Source organism: Aphidius gifuensis, linkage group LG1 (assembly GCF_014905175.1).
Source record: "Aphidius gifuensis isolate YNYX2018 linkage group LG1, ASM1490517v1, whole genome shotgun sequence".
NCBI classification, from domain to species: domain Eukaryota; kingdom Metazoa; phylum Arthropoda; class Insecta; order Hymenoptera; family Braconidae; genus Aphidius; species Aphidius gifuensis.
In genome coordinates this window covers 30902864-30919463 of record NC_057788.1, presented here as the reverse complement: position 1 = coordinate 30919463, position 16600 = coordinate 30902864, and the positions used below count along the sequence as shown (strand labels likewise).

Genomic DNA, 16600 nt, shown 5'->3' with positions numbered 1-16600 from the left:
TTTCGAACTTCAATGATAAGTCGTTATTATTAAAATATAATTAATTAATTAATTAATTTAATATGTAGGCAAGAAAGAGAGCGAGAGAAAATGAAAGAGAAAAAAAAGAATTTGAGTGTCGTTTTTTCATGCGTTTGTTATTCCGGAGTAAATGATATGAAACTTTTTTTTTTCAAATTTTTTTTTTTTTGTACTTGATAAGATAAAAGAAAATTAATGATAATGATGAATAATAATGAATTAATTAATAATGATAAATAATAATAATTGTAATGTTCTGCGAGTTTTTTTTTTTTTTTTTTTCTTTTGCCCTCAATTTTTGAGAAGGAATAGATTTTTTTTTTTTTTTTTTTTTTTTTTTTTAATAATTTTTTTTTTCAGTTGAAACTAGTTCAATTATTATTAAAATATTTTGTAATTTAATTGAAGTACATTTTGAAATTTCGTGGTCTCTACCTTCGTGCTTCAATAAAATTTCGTTGTCAATTTTTTTTTTTTTTTCTTTTCTTTTTTTTTTTACGTGCGTATGGATAGAATGTTTTTTCTTGAAAAAAAAGTTTGCTTGTTTTGTGTAATCTGGGTATGATATTTAGGTGATTAAAAAAAAATAAAATATATAGATGGAAAAAAAAAAAAACATTCAAACGTACAGCAGCTTGATATAGCTGTTTATGATAATATTTGTAAATGAATTTGATATAAATTGGTACGTCCATTTATCCACTGACTTAATGTATTTATTTCCTCAACTCAAATGTGTAATTATTGATAATTAAATATTAATAATTCGGGGATTATTATTATTATTTTATTTCTTTTGAAAATTTAAAAGAAATTGTATGTAATACAAACAATTTCTTGAAATCTGTTTTTTCAATGAATTATATACTTTTTTAATAAAAAAAACAAAAAAAATTATAAGAAAAAAAAAATACCCTTTATAAATGTTTGAATTTTTTTTTCGTTGGGGGTGTAATTAATCTATAAAACCCCATAATTTATTAACATGAATTTTCATTAAATTATCTATATTTATATTTTTTAAAATGAAAAAAGAAAAAAAATTAATTTATTATTATTGATAAAATTAAATAAAGTTTAAAAAATTATTCAAATATTTTTATCAATTTTAAAATGTCAATTGTTTTTTAATTTTTTATTATAAAAATTTAATAATATTATTATAAAATTGATATTTTAGTTGAAAAAAAAAAAAACGAAATAAAATTAGTATAGCATTTTATGAACAATGGGTAATAAATAATAATAAATATTCATTTAAATAAAATATATTATTCATACAAACATGATTGTATATTCAATAAATTAATTAATTAATTTGTTGCAATTATCATTTATTTGTTTGTTTTTTGAATTTATCAAAATGTAAAAAAAATCATCATGCACAAGTTGATGTCTTCCTTCTTTTTTAAATTATTATTATTGAAAATAGTGGAAGCTTTGCCTTTTAATATTTATCCATCAAGAAATTATTCAAATAAAATTTTTAAATATTATCAAAAACAAAAAAAAAAAAAACAAATAAAGAGAAAGAGGGAGGGAGAGAGAGAAAGAGGGGGAACCGGCAAACTAAAGTCAAATTTCTATGAAATAATTTTTATAATGTCGACAACTTGCGCAAAAATAACACCCACCCAAACGATAAATAAATATTTATGATATTTATAAAATATATTTTCTGAATAGCCAACAATAAAAGTAACAATATTTTGCCATTATAAAAAGAAATAAAAATATTTGTTTAAATAAATGCAAACAGCTGATTTGATTTAAGCATTACAGCCACATGTTGTGCCGCAAAGTGTCGCATTAAATTAATGTTCAACATAAAAAAAAAGAAAGAAAAAAAAAAAGCTCAACAAAGAATTCATGAAAATCTGTTGATTCAACACCTCAAAAATATTCATCACAGGTAAATTAACACATATATCAAATTTAACAATATGTAATGCATAAATAATATTAATTTTCTTTTCTATTTAGTATATTATTATAGGTGAAAAAAAAAGAAGAAAGAAAAATAAATAAATAAAAAAAAAGAAGAGAGTTGTGAGAAATATAAGATGGCTGACCGTGATAGCGCATCTGAAAGTGATTCAAGCTCAATTGATGGTGGTCCAATAATGATGCCACCATCACCAGTAACACGTGAACAATTACAAAAAAGAATTGAATCACTTCAACAACAAAATCGTGTATTAAAAGTTGAACTTGATACATTTAAATTACGTGTAAAAGCATTACAAGAAGAAAATCGTGGTCTTCGTCAAGCATCTGTTAATATACAAGCTAAAGCTGAACAAGAAGAAGAATTTATAAGCAATACATTGTTAAAAAAAATTCAAGCATTAAAAAAAGAAAAAGAAACATTGGCACATCATTATGAACAAGAAGAAGAATGCCTGACAAATGATTTATCAAGAAAACTCAATCAATTACGTCAAGAAAAATGTAAATTAGAACAAACATTAGAACAAGAACAAGAATGTCTTGTTAATAAATTAATGAGAAAAATTGAAAAATTAGAAGCTGAAACACTAGCTAAACAAAGTAATCTTGAACAATTACGTCGTGAAAAAGTTGAACTTGAAAATACATTGGAACAAGAACAAGAAGCACTTGTTAATAAATTATGGAAACGTATGGATAAATTAGAAACTGAAAAAAGAACATTACAAATTAAATTAGATCAACCAGTATCTGATCCACCAACACCAAGAGATATGAATAATGGTGATACTGCTACAAATTTAAGTACACATATACAAACATTAAGAAGTGAAGTTGCAAGATTAAGACATACATTAATATCATCACAACAAGAACATACTGAAAAAATGCAACGTTATGTTAATGAAGAAAAACATATACGTGAAGAAAATTTAAGACTACAAAGAAAATTACAACTTGAAGTTGAAAGACGTGAAGCACTTTGTAGACATTTATCAGAATCTGAATCTAGTTTGGAAATGGAAGAAGAAAGACACTACAATGAAACAGTAATGTCTGGAAGTAATATTAGAAATCGTGCTGTATCAAGTCCAGTGCCATATAATCCATCACCAAGTTCATCAAGACCACTGAGTCCAGGTGTCAATATGATTGGTTCAACATCACGTGATAGTTTTACATCAAATCGTTGTTTTGCATGTGGTCAATCAATGATGATACCTTATTCAACATCACCACCACCAACTGGAGTAAGATTAACTAATAATTATTCATTTATATTTATTCATTAAACAAATTTAATTTATATTATTATTATTTTAAAGGCACTTATTGGTGGACCATCAAGTAGACGTACATCTGATCGTTTTGTTAAACCAGCTATTCCACCAACAATTGTTAGTCCAGGTGTTGGTGTACCACTTGGTACCACATCAGCAAATACATCAGCTGGTTCACCAATGGACATTGCTAAAATATAAATTTATATATTTATTTAAATATTTTATCTACAATCTGCCAACTCAGCTAACATCATTCGAGATAATAATCACTTTTTTAAGGTATAATTAATTTTAACTATCATTGTTATTGTGGGGTTTATCTTTTCTTTTTTTTTTTTCTTTAGTTTGTCCTTGATTAATCGTACTTTTTTTTTTTTTTTGACAAATATAAAAAATTAATTGAAAAATTTATCGTCGTAATATCAAATTGACAATTTGTAAGTTAATTGTTGTTTTTTGTTTTTGAATTGATTTAATTAAGCATGTAAACATTTTTTTTCTTTTTTTGTATTATTCTTTCCAATTTGTTTAAGTGATGAATATACCATAAGTGATGATGATGATGATTATGATGTCATGATAAAAATGGTCTGTGTTGTTTTTGTGATGCTTCCACAATTTTTAATTTAAAAAAAATAAAAAATTGTCATTATAGATATTACATAAATGAATCATATAAAAGCCAATTTGGCAGCAAGTTGATAATGCGGGTAGGTAATAATAAATCATAAATATTTAATAGCAAAAAAAAAATAAAAACAAGAGAAAGAGAGATGAAAAAAATTGATATAAAATCTCTGAACCGTGATGATTGACAATTTAATAAATAAATAAATGTAAACTAAATGTTAAATATTGTTTATTTTTCTTGTTTCCATTGAATGCCTAATTAAACATTAATAATAATTAAAATACAATTAATGTGGTGATAATGAAAATAAAAAATATGTTGTATTATTTTCAACTTAAATAATTGATTTTTTTTTTTTTTTTCTATCAAGTGCTACAATAACATACAATTAATTACATAAGTTAATTAAATATATTATCATAGTGAGTGTGTTAATAATGAAATTTTTGATTTTATATTTTCAAGACAATAGATATTTATTAAAAATTGGATAAATTAATTTTTAGAAAAAATATAAATATAAATTATCAGCTTATTATATTTATTTTTGGCTGTTAATTAATAATATTTATGTAATTCATTATCACTGATACAATATGGAAAGATTAATAATAATTGTATCAATTTTGTGTAAAATGCATTATCAAAAAAAAAAAAAATAATATTTTTTTTAATTTATGAATTTTGTGATGAATAATAATTTGTATATCTAAATGTCGATTGATTAATTAATTATAATAAAAAAAAAAGAAAAGAAAAATAAAAAATTACTGTAATTTGGTTTCTTTTTAATATTTTAATTAATTTTTTAAATAATCCTTGTTATTTTTCAACGAGAAAAAATTGCAAATAGTTTCTGTTCACAGCATGTTGACAATAATTTTGATTCATAAAAAATTAACAATAAAATTATTTATGTTATTTTTTCAACGACCCAATTAACAATAAACAAAACGTTTAAATAAATTTTTATATATTTCAATTAAATTACAATAATCTATATATTATTTTTATTTATTAAATACTTTTGACATAACTAGTTTTGTCACAGCCATCCAAGAAAATAATGATATTGAATCATCATAAGTACTTGGCCAACTTAGAATATTTTCAAGAGGCCAAAGACTTCCTTTTGGAAGAATAATAACTGGCTCACTTCGATATAATTGCATCATAACCATAACAACAACAATCTGTAAATAAATAATAATAAATTAAAATTATCATTGACATTTGATCTAATTGTCATAATAAATAATACATACATTAAATACTTTTGTTCCATATGTAAAAAATACATTTGATTTTGTTTTCATTGATGTTCTTTCAGCTGTAGCTTTTTTCATATCTTCTCTTAGTTTAGTATGATTTCTTTGAATTTTTGTATATTTAGCAAATTCATCAACCATTGATATTTTTGATAAATCTTGCTCTAATTTTAATATTGATTTACGTAAATTACGTTCTTCCTGACTTTCAGAATATATCCATGATACTATCTGTTGAATAATTAATTTATTAAAATTATAAATAAATAAATAATTAACAATTCAAAAATATACTTATTTAATGCCATTTACTTACGTATTTTATAGTTATAGGTATTATATGTGAAAACATACATAAAAATGTTGATATTATTAATAAATAATTCATTTTTTTAAAAGTAAAAAATAAATACAGATGTGTTTATTATTTTTTTTGGAGCAAGTGTCATTTAAAAAAAAAAATCTAATTGACAATTTGACAGAATGGTTTTACAGGTGGGTTTACACAACCATTTTTTATTTTTTTTTTTGTAAATCTTTCGTTGGAAACTGAGCCTAATATAACCACCATGTTTTATTTTTTTTTTATCATTTATGAATTTTATTTTTTAATCTCATGTATTGATGTATCCACGTGTTTATGATTTTATTATTAACCTATTTGACAATAATTATTATAAATATTGAAATAAATAAATAAATATGAGTGATCAGGAGAATGATTATAACAGTGATGAAGAAGTATCAAAAGATCATTCAAAACTTCTTCAGGCTGTAACAAAACTTGACAAAGGACAAAGGTAACCTATTAAAATTATAAATTTATTTATTTATTTTTTTATATAGGCACATTTATTAACTATTAATTATTGTAGACTTCCGAAAGCAGAAAAAAGTGAGCCAACAACGAAATTATCACAATTTCATTTGATATCAAGTGGAAGTAATAAGAAACAAACAAATGTTAACTTGACTGATGTATTAAAGGGTAATGTTGCTCTTAAACATATCAGTAGAAAACTTAAATCAACTGAAAAATCAGGTTTAGTATTGCCAAAACCCTTGGAAAAAACAGCTGCTAATAGGGTAAATATTATTATTCTTAAATTTAAAATAATTAATTAAAATATAATAATAATAAAATTAATTTATTTGTTCAACAGATAAATAGAAAAGTTATTTATGAAAATACAGCAAAAGAACTTCAAAAATGGGATGCAACAATAACTAAAAATCGTGCTGCATCAACACTTAATTTTCCATTGGGGAAACAATCATTTTCTGTACCAACAACAGGTGAATTTGTTGAAAGATTTAGGGTAAAATCAGATTTAGAAAAAAGTTTAGATGCATTAGAGCCACCAAAGCCAATTGAGAAAAAGAAAAAAGATAATTTTCCATTGACATTAAAAGAAGCACGTGAAAGAAGATTAGAAGCTGCTAAATTTAAAAGACAACAATCATATCTAGCAGCAAAAGCAGTTAGACAAAATAAAATAAAAAGTAAAAAATATCATAGACTACAAAAAAAAGCTCAAATAAAAAAAGAGCTTAAAGAATTTGAACAGTTACAAAAAACTGATCCAGAAGCTGCACTAGAAAAGTTTAAACAACTTGAAAAAATTAGAGCACAAGAAAGAGCATCATTGAGACATAAAGCTTCAAGTTCTAGTAAATGGGCTAAAAATAAATTAATCAGAGCAAAATATGACAAAAAAGCTCAACAAGATTTGGCAAAATCATTAGCAATTGGTCGTGAGCTAACAGAAAAAGTTAAAGTTGATGATAGTGATGATGATGATAAAGAAATTGAATATAATATTGATGATCATGTTGAAGAAGCTGATAAAAATAATCCATATTTTAAAAAAAGTGAATCAGAAATTAATGCATTTGTTTCGGAATATAGAAAATTTTATGATGAATCAAATAAATTAAAAGAAAGTAAAAAATTGACTAATAATTTTACAGTTCCTGAAGTTGAAACATTAAATGAAGAAGAGACAAATGAAGAAGAAAAAAAAGAACAAGATAAACAAGATGATTCATCAATTGAAAATCATCAAGTTACTAAAAAAAAAATAACTAAAAAAGTTAAAAATAATAATAAAAAAGCAAAAAATATAAAAACTGGTACATCAGATTGGTCTGTTGATGCATTTGATGATGAAAAAAAAGCTGATAATTCAGAGCCATTAAATTTAGATGATTTATTTGATGATTTGGAAATAAAAATGCGTAAAAATGTTAATAAAAAAATTAAAACTGCTAAGAGAAAATTAAAAAAATCAATTGAATTAAATGACAAGGATGAAGATGATGGTGATAATAAAAAAAAAGTAAAATTAGATAATGATTATTCTGATTTGTCATTTAAAAAAACAAAATTAAGACCAGAACTTGATGGTTTGAATGAGACAGCTGGTGATGAACCAGAAGAATCATCAAAAAAACCAGCAGATAAAATGGTATCAACAAATTTATCATCAAAAAATAATAAAAAAGTTGAAATTGATCCAACAAAATTCATCAAAGCCAAGCCAAAACATATCAAGACAATGTTACCTGATGATGTTACTGGTGGTGATGAAGGTCTTGATGACAGTCAAGATGAAGATGATGATGATGAATTTAAACAAAGACAGCATAAATTAATAAGTGAAGCTTTTGCTGATGATGATGTTGTTGGTGATTTTCACAGAGAAAAACAAGAACAGGTAAATTATTTAAATTTTAAATCATTAATTAATTTTGTTATTAAGTTGTTATCTTTATTTTTATTTGTATTTTTCTTTTTATAGATTAAAAAATCACAACCAGAAGAAATCAATACAGTTTTACCTGGTTGGGGTTCTTGGACTGGTAAAAATATCAAAGTATCAAAAAGAAAACAAAAACGTTTTATACTTAAATTTCCAGTTGATAAACCAAGAAAAGATGAAAATAAAGGTGATGTTATTGTATTTGAAGGTGGTAATCAAAGAATAAGAAATCATCTTGTCAGTGATTTACCATATCCATTTGAAAGTGTTGCTGATTATGAAAAAAGTATACGTGCACCAATTGGTAGATTATTTGTAACAGAAAATGCTCATAAAAAATTAACTGAACCAGCAATTAAAACTAAAATGGGACAAATTATTGAGCCCATGACTGAAGATGCACTTTTAAAAAAAGATAAAAAAATTGAAGGACAACTTCCAAAAAAAACAAATTCTAAAAATAATAATTCAAAAATTGAAAAAAAAGATTTTAAAAAGAAATTTAATAATAATTCAAAAAACATTATTAAAAAAAAATTTGTTAAAAAAAATAATACAACAAATGTTGTCAAAAAAAATAACAACAATGTCAAAAAAAATTGAATAAATAATAAATTTACTGAATCATTTATTTTTTTTAATTTAATTTATATTCCTAGTATTTTTTTTTTCCACCACACAATTAATGCAATTAATATTAATTATTAAAAATATATTTTTTTATTTATTTAAATTAATATCAGCGCTTGCGTGTTTAAAATTAAAAAAATTTCTTGTCTATGATTGGCTAGTATTTTAGTGTTTATAAAATGGACCCAAAACCCGCGCATGAATTTACGCGAGAGAAAAAAAAGAGAGAAGAGAGAAACACAAAGAGAAAGATAAACAAAAAAAAAAATAATAATAAAAAACCAAGACCTCAAGCACACTTGTGACTTTTTTTTTTTTTAGTCAGACCAATATTGTTGAACAAGTTGGTTGTTTATTGATAAATGTTTTAACACTTTTAACTGACAATATCATCAGTTTATAACTAACAATATAATTAAAATTTGACAGTGTTTAATAAACATTAATTAACAAAGTTAATTAATTTAATTTAATTAAAAAAAGTCGTGATAACAATGGCGTCAAAGCCGGAAAATTTGGACAATAATGTACAGTTTTTTGAGGGCGTTGAAAAATTACTTGAAATATGGTTCACCAGCTCAGATGGTCAAAATAGAAAACGTGATCTTCGTGATATACCCAGGTAATTTATTGATCAATCAATTTTTTATTTAAATCCCCATCAAAAATCATAAAGGTAAAAAAAAAAAAAAGCAAAAATGATGCTGCTCAATTTTTTTAATTATTTTTTTGATGATTTTTATTTTTTATATTTTCGTAACCCGGTGATATGTTTTTTTTTTTTCTCCAATATTTATATATCAATCTACCCCCTTTAATTTTCAATGACGCAATTCAACCCTGCGCCAATAATTTACATTAAAATATATACAGTCATTTTTAAGTTAACAATTTTATTAATTATTTCAATAATTTTTTTTTATCATTTCGCAAAGAATTGTACTTCAATTATAACCTAAATTCATTGAATAATTAAATTTTTAATTTTTATAATAATGGGTCATTATTAATCATTAAAAAAATGACTCATTATGAAAGAAAATATATTTAATATTTATTTTTAATATATAATCATTTGTGTCATGTTTTTTATTATTTTATTTTTTTTACTATTTTTAAACTTTAAATGATTGAACACGTTTCAATATAATAATATTGATTATATTTTTTTTTCTTGAAAAGATAATGTTATTATTTATAAATAATAACAAAAGAATTTAACAATATGAAATTTTTTATTGTTTTGTAAATATAAAGTTTATTCATTTAATTTAGAAGAGAATTAGAAGAGAAAAAAAAAACATATGGTTGAAATGAAAAAAAAAAAACACGTGTTTGCTTTTTGCTTTCACAATCTCCCCCTTTGTGTTTTAATAAAGAATATATATTCTATATATAGATTATTTATGTATTAATCAAGATCAATTAAGTCTTAATCTTATCAATTTGTTTCAATTGCAGACATAAATGGGAGTCTTTACTGAAGATTGTTCGTTGCGAAATTATCAGCTTTTGCAAAAATGATGAAGTTGATGCATATGTCTTGAGGTAATTTATTATTTAATTTATATTTATTTAGTTTATTGGCTATTAATTAATTTTCATTTGTTAGAATTGCAACAACAATTGGGATAATTAATATTTAATATATTTTAATTTAAAACAAATGAAAAAAACAAATTTAGAAAAACAAATCTGCGAAAATCAATTTAAAGAACTGTCAATCTTTATTAATAAATAAATTGACAAAATAAAGTCTCGTGATTAAATTTGATTAATTTATTTTCATTAAATTTAATCAACAAAAAAATTTATAAATAAGATATCAAATATACTTACGTGTATATTTATTTATATAAATTTGAGTCTTAAAATTAGAGAACAAAATAAATTTAGAAAGTTTATATTTCGTTTGTCAAGGGCCTGCTCGTTATAAAATCATAAGAAATTTATTATTTTAAATTTTTCTATTGAATTATATCTTGAGAATTAAATGCGACAAGTATTTTCTTTATTTTTTTTTATTTATTAAACAAACAGGTAGCCAATAGCATCAGTGGAAATATACTGGAATTTTAAAAAGCGATCGATAAGTTGAGAAAATTCATTTCGACGTAATAATGAATATTATAATACTTTATTTATAAAATAATAATTTTATATTTTTATTTAAAGCAGCTGATACACGTGGACAAAATTTGATAATATGCCAAAATGTCAGTGGCTTCCTGTCTACTTTTTTTTTTTTTTTTCTATTTCGAATTTTTCTTTCTTTTTTTTTCTTTTTGGCAATAATTTATTTATTTTAAAAACTACAATTTATTTTATTCATGTTTTTTTATTTTTAAATGTTTGTGTTAAATATTAATCAACAAATTAATTTTATTTATAAAAAATTCAACTAGTTAAATTAATTAATTAATAAACAATTTTTTCGAAAATTTCGAAATACTATTTTCGATTTTTTTTTTACTATAAATTTAATTTTGTTAATATTAACAATTTGCATTTATTAATAAGGTCAGTATTTATGCACTTTTTAAATTAAAATTATATCTTAAATTATATCTCATTTTAGACATTGAATATTTAATAAATTCATTTTCGAAACGTCAAATTTTTATGACAAAAAAAAGTTTATAATTTTTTCATTCACCATTATTATTTGATTAACATTTTAATTTGTATTTTTTACATGATAATCTTAATGTCAATGTCCCAACTGATAAGCTGATAAAAATTCATACATAATAAATGAATTAAAATAAAAAGTTGAATGAATTATTTATTATTTTTATTTAATTGCAAGAAAAAATAAAATTATTTGGCACCAAATTTTTGACGACGAGTTATCCGAGGTCACGGTAGTTCTAGGTCTTGTCTGCAAAGTCATCTAACTAACTTAGTTATATTTAACATTTATTTATAAAACAATCATATAAAAAATAATAAAATTATTTTTAAATTTAATAATCATTATATTTATTGATACAAATATTTTTTTAAATATATCGATGACGAAATTCCAAAGATTATTACACAATTTGAAACAAGATATACTTAAAAACTATTCCAACAAAAAAATAAAAATATATCTGATGTTAAAATTAGGTAACTCAATATATAAAAACAAAAAAGAAATAATATTCATCATGAAATTAGGAACTAATAATATTAAAAATATTAATAATTAATATAATATTTCAGTGAGAGCAGCATGTTTGTGGCAAAAAGAAGATTAATTTTAAAAACTTGTGGTACGACAACGCCCCTTCAGTGTCTAGAACCATTGTTGGATCTAGTTGAAGAGCATACAGGATTCGATGAAGTCGAGGTATTACGTCTCAATTTTTTATATCACCAACAAATAATCATGTTTATGTATCCCCTTCTCCAAAGCAAGTCGATACTCAGTGGCCTTGAACCTGTAAAATTCCCAGGGTAACAAGAGAAGGCTGTAAAAAAAGATACTAAAAATAAAAAAGATACAAGAGTCAAGAGAAAATAGAGAAAATTCTGGATGATGATGATTAAATTTTTATATACATATATATTTTTCTTTATTATTTTTTTGATGAGACTGTTAAGTAGTTGACTATATAACTTGACCTAGTGAATATCTGAGTGATGTTGTCTATATATAGTTGAACCCGTGATACGTCGAAGGTATATTTTCTTGGTTTATTGATCTGTTTTTGAGCTCTTGGTCCAACACGTGATGAATAATATCCCTCTCCTCTTTTTATCACATAAAATTTTTAATAACAACATTATTTTTATATTCATTTTTTAATCATAATAAATATATTTATTAATTTTTCTTTATAGGATTTATTTTACTCAAGAAAAAATTATAAACGTCCAGAGATGCAGATATCACCTCATCGTGCATTTGAAGATGAAGTTGCTTTGCTTGATACTATTTTTCCTGGTAAATATAAAAATTATTACTTATCTTAATTGCTTAACAAAAATATTATTTTTCTTCATATACATTCCAACTAAATTTTGATAACAATCAATTTTATTTTATTTACTTGAAACATTTTTTTAAAAATATATTTCGTAATACACGTGTCGTATTATCTACTTGCCAACGTTGAAAATATCCAAAAATAAAAATATATAAAACTTGTGAAATAAAGTATATATTTATATATTATAAAAACCGAGTAACAGTGTTGAAAGAAAATAGTATAATATGTATGTTTTTTATTTGCCTGAATTATTATAGATGGTGAGGCATATTGCTTGGGAAATGTTGACAATGATTGCTGGTATTTGTATACACTGAGTCGTGTTAAAACTGATCAAGAACCACGTGAGCCAGATCAAACATTGGAAATATTGATGACAAATCTTGATCCAAATATAATGTCAATATTTACACGTGATGTATGCTCATCATCATCAGAGGCAACAAAAAAATCTGGTATTGATAAATTAATTCCAAGTATGATTATTGATGATTTTTTATTTGAACCATGTGGTTATTCAATGAATGGTGTATCAAAAAATGGTAATTATATGACAATTCATATAACACCTGAACAAGAATTTTCATATGTATCATTTGAAAGTAATATACCAGAATCATCATATGCTGATGTTATAACACGTGTATTAGAAACATTTAAACCTGGTAATTTTGTTGTTACAATATTTGCAAACAAAGATTCAATTGCATCTGATATACCACGTGAACTTGAAACAAAAGATTATATTAATTTTGATAGTGATTATTTACGTAATGATGTACAATATTGTCGTTTTAAAAATTATGATTTATCATGTGCATTTTACTCAAAATTCCCTAGCTGATGGTTCAATGAAGGCCCATCTGTACTTGACATTAAACAAAGTACAGATAGGGCACCAAACAAACAACATCATCATCATCTACATCATAATTCACTAATATCATCACAATGTTCCAATCAATATCATCAATATATACCTGATTATTTTAAAAATTGCACAAATAATACAAAACAATTTGCCGTATCATTATTAAAACATTGTAAAAATATAAAAACAGATACAAATATAATAAATATTGATAAAAAATTAAATTCAAATGATAAAAAAACAACAATTAATATTAATAATAATTATCAATACATTGAAACAAATGAAAATATCAAAAATGAATATGTAGAATCAATTAATAAAAAAATTACAAATCATAATAATAAAAATACAATACGTTCTTCATCATCATTACCTCAATTATTTGATAAATCATCATGTGGATTATCACGACAAAAAATATATCGTAAAACATCATTAAATAATCATCAATCAAATAATAATTTTATAAGTTCACCAACAAAAACAAATATTATTATAAATTTTATTGGAAATAATAATAAAGATATACATAAAAAAATCAATAATAAATCATTATCAATTAATGATAAAGCTTTGATGGACAATGATAAATTACATATTATATGTAATCCATTATCAACAACAACAAAAAATAATTATCATGATAATATTGATGATGTTATTGATATTAATGATGAAAAATTTCATCAAAAAAATAATAGTAGCAGTAGTTGTGGCAATTTTTTGCCAATATTTGGTTTTATACCACAAACAGTTGGTAGTTTACAATATTTAAGTCCAAAAATGAAATTTTCTTGGTGGCGTAATAAAATTTCGTGAAGGCACGCTTAATAATTAAGCCCCTTGTTTCGTCAATAATTATTATTATTTTTTTATAGTACATACTTGGTGCTACTTGATCATTTGATCATGTAAAAACAAACAAACAAAAAAAGGAAAAAAATGAGCAAAAAAATGAAAGAATATACACAACTTTAATCATCTGTCTTTATCATCATCATCATCAACATCATGAACAACAATTTTTTTTATTTTTCACACAATTTATTTTGAAACTTATTATTGTTATTTTGTTTTTTTTTATTTGAAAAATTTTATGCATGCTGATTAATGTATTTAAAAATATATAAAATTGATAAACAAATATTTTCGTATTTAAAAAAAATTCAACACAAAAATCATTGTAACTGTTAGGATAATAAATAGGGGATGTTTTTTTTTTTATTCAAAGTAGAGATGGTAATTGTCTGCATGTCAATTATGATGATATTTTAAATGAAATAATTATTTAAAATAAATGTAATCAAAAATAACAAACTGATAAAAAAAAAATCAATTAATTACTTGGGATCATCGTTGTAATTTTCTTTGTAAAAGAAATATTATTAATAATAATAAGATAAAATAAAATAAATAGTTGTAATAATTAGATGAAAGATAGATGACAGTTGATACTATGATGTAGCTAATGGTGGTAGAAATTATTTCAATGATATTATTATGTACGTTTAATATCATCATAATTGTACTTTTTTGTCATTGATTATAAATAAATATATTTCTTGCTGATTTATTAATAAATTAATTAATGCAAGATTTAAAATCAATGTATTATTTTGTAGGTGATTTTCACCAAAGATTTATTTATGTTTTTACTTAAATAATTATTTTATTTTGTTCTTTTTTTACTTTTATATTATTTGCCTTTTTTTTTTATGATTTATACAATAAAAAATAAGACTTGTAGATATTTTTACAATTTAATTTTTTATTTATCATAATAATTTTTAAATAAATTATGATTTACACATTTTTTTATATTTTTTATTTCAACAAATATTAGAATTTTATTTTAATATGTTATCTAATTTTTTTATTCTATTGCTGTGAATTTAAAATTAATATAATAATGACGTTAGTAATAGACAAAAGAAATCTAAAATTAGACAAAAAAAAAAAGAAACTATTTTAAGTACTGTCGTTGTATTATTGATCTATGAATAATAATAATTAATTTTTAATGAAATATAAAGTTCAGCTTCAAGAAAAAAAAAAAAGAAAATGGTTATATAATAATTATGAATTATATTTAATGTAAATTAATAATATAATTATTTTAAAAATATTTAAAATTATTATCTGTTGATTAATCAATTGTTGCATGTAATAAAGTTTAAATAAAAATAAATATGTTTTAAACAAGTTTAAATTAGCATATTGTAATCATTAAATTATTTAGTTTTAAAATTTATATAACATTTTCCAATTTTGTTGGTGTGTTTTTGGTGAATTTATTACGCATTCCATGTATCATTGCACTGAATCTTGTCCTCAATGAAACATCACTCAATGATTTATCAGTAAATAATTTTTGTTGTTTTTTTTGTAACTCTTGTTCTTCAGCATCCAAATCAGCACCAACTTTTTCCAACGCTAATTATTAAATAATTATTAATATTATTAATTATAATTTATAAATAATAACAATATTTACCTTTTCTTAAATTCATATTATCCATTTCAGTATTATTAATTTTATCCAATTCTTTTCGAAAATTTTTAGTTATTTTTTTTCTAATAAAATCAGCTTCAATACTTTGTTTTGTTCTTGGTATACGAAATCTAATACAACAACAAAATCCAATAGTTATTGTTAATAATATTGTTATAATAATACCAGCAAGTTGCCAAACACGAAAACCAGGTAGTGCCTCATCTTCAAGCCATTTTTCAACTTCATCCTCAACACAATCATCAATTCCAAATTCATTTATTGAACAAGGAGTTGTTAATGAAACAATTGAACTTTTTAAATCCATTTTTTAAAACTCGTAGAAATTATTTAACCAAAGACAATATTCAACTGATAAATACAAAGTATTTTATATATTTTTTTTTCGGTGTTAGACACCAAGGTGCGGTCACAAACTAATGAATGTATTTTCACCTGGCGCTCCCAAATTGTTTTTTTAATTTTTTTTCTTTCACATCCAGGCGTAAATCAAATTAATCAATAACATAATTATCATTAATTTATTATTCTTTTTATTTTAAATTCTCTTAACTAATGAAAAATACTAATTTATTATAAAAAAAAAAAAAGGTTTTTTGTAGCTAATTTAACAAATTAAATACAAATTAATTATTATTATTTTTTATTTTCATAGTAATATTAGTATCCTTTTTTTTTTTTTGTGTTATTTT

At 22.5% G+C, this 16600-nt stretch overlaps 5 protein-coding genes across 5 annotated transcripts; 3 read left to right on the top strand and 2 right to left on the bottom strand.

The window, feature by feature from the left end:
* Positions 1-1622: 1622 nt before the first annotated feature.
* LOC122860404 (coiled-coil domain-containing protein 6) lies at positions 1623-4065 on the top strand. Its single transcript, XM_044164200.1, has 3 exons — positions 1623-1933; positions 2005-3221; positions 3297-4065. Exons 2-3 carry the CDS (start codon positions 2085-2087, stop codon positions 3450-3452), a joined length of 1293 nt encoding a protein of 430 aa, XP_044020135.1. The 5' UTR covers positions 1623-1933; positions 2005-2084; the 3' UTR covers positions 3453-4065.
* Positions 4066-4704: 639 nt separating this feature from the next.
* Positions 4705-5630, bottom strand: LOC122860403 (guided entry of tail-anchored proteins factor 1-like). The gene is made up of 3 exons (XM_044164199.1): positions 5470-5630; positions 5151-5384; positions 4705-5078 (listed from the first exon to the last, which is right to left on the bottom strand). The coding sequence occupies exons 1-3, from the start codon at positions 5539-5541 to the stop codon at positions 4896-4898; spliced, it is 489 nt and encodes a 162-aa protein (XP_044020134.1). The 5' UTR covers positions 5542-5630; the 3' UTR covers positions 4705-4895.
* A 132-nt stretch (positions 5631-5762) lies between these two features.
* On the top strand, positions 5763-8539 carry LOC122860402 (U3 small nucleolar RNA-associated protein 14 homolog C). The gene is made up of 4 exons (XM_044164198.1): positions 5763-5953; positions 6029-6239; positions 6317-7870; positions 7955-8539. The coding sequence occupies exons 1-4, from the start codon at positions 5856-5858 to the stop codon at positions 8516-8518; spliced, it is 2427 nt and encodes an 808-aa protein (XP_044020133.1). The 5' UTR covers positions 5763-5855; the 3' UTR covers positions 8519-8539.
* A 291-nt stretch (positions 8540-8830) lies between these two features.
* On the top strand, positions 8831-15605 carry LOC122860399 (S-adenosylmethionine decarboxylase proenzyme). Its single transcript, XM_044164195.1, has 5 exons — positions 8831-9167; positions 10007-10093; positions 11753-11879; positions 12374-12476; positions 12780-15605. Exons 1-5 carry the CDS (start codon positions 9040-9042, stop codon positions 13364-13366), a joined length of 1032 nt encoding a protein of 343 aa, XP_044020130.1. The 5' UTR covers positions 8831-9039; the 3' UTR covers positions 13367-15605.
* LOC122860401 (transmembrane inner ear expressed protein) lies at positions 15544-16424 on the bottom strand. The gene is made up of 2 exons (XM_044164197.1): positions 15891-16424; positions 15544-15829 (listed from the first exon to the last, which is right to left on the bottom strand). The coding sequence occupies exons 1-2, from the start codon at positions 16213-16215 to the stop codon at positions 15645-15647; spliced, it is 510 nt and encodes a 169-aa protein (XP_044020132.1). The 5' UTR covers positions 16216-16424; the 3' UTR covers positions 15544-15644.
* Positions 16425-16600: the final 176 nt, after the last annotated feature.

Bases quoted from the DNA above. Each gene is read 5' to 3' on its own strand.
- LOC122860404 (XM_044164200.1), top strand. From the start codon at position 2,085: ATGGCTGACCGTGATAGCGCATCTGAAAGTGATTCAAGCTCAATTGAT. The intron at 3,222-3,296 runs GTAAGATTAACT...ATTATTTTAAAG, and splicing joins CATCACCACCACCAACTGGA to GCACTTATTGGTGGACCATC.
- LOC122860403 (XM_044164199.1), bottom strand. From the start codon at position 5,541: ATGAATTATTTATTAATAATATCAACATTTTTATGTATGTTTTCACAT. The intron at 5,385-5,469 runs GTAAGTAAATGG...ATTATTCAACAG, and splicing joins TACCTATAACTATAAAATAC to ATAGTATCATGGATATATTC. The intron at 5,079-5,150 runs GTATGTATTATT...ATTTATTTACAG, and splicing joins ATGGAACAAAAGTATTTAAT to ATTGTTGTTGTTATGGTTAT.
- LOC122860402 (XM_044164198.1), top strand. From the start codon at position 5,856: ATGAGTGATCAGGAGAATGATTATAACAGTGATGAAGAAGTATCAAAA. The intron at 5,954-6,028 runs GTAACCTATTAA...TAATTATTGTAG, and splicing joins AAACTTGACAAAGGACAAAG to ACTTCCGAAAGCAGAAAAAA. The intron at 6,240-6,316 runs GTAAATATTATT...TTTGTTCAACAG, and splicing joins AAAAAACAGCTGCTAATAGG to ATAAATAGAAAAGTTATTTA.
- LOC122860399 (XM_044164195.1), top strand. From the start codon at position 9,040: ATGGCGTCAAAGCCGGAAAATTTGGACAATAATGTACAGTTTTTTGAG. The intron at 10,094-11,752 runs GTAATTTATTAT...ATAATATTTCAG, and splicing joins GTTGATGCATATGTCTTGAG to TGAGAGCAGCATGTTTGTGG. The intron at 11,880-12,373 runs GTATTACGTCTC...TTTTCTTTATAG, and splicing joins CAGGATTCGATGAAGTCGAG to GATTTATTTTACTCAAGAAA.
- LOC122860401 (XM_044164197.1), bottom strand. From the start codon at position 16,215: ATGGATTTAAAAAGTTCAATTGTTTCATTAACAACTCCTTGTTCAATA. The intron at 15,830-15,890 runs GTAAATATTGTT...TTTAATAATTAG, and splicing joins TAATATGAATTTAAGAAAAG to CGTTGGAAAAAGTTGGTGCT.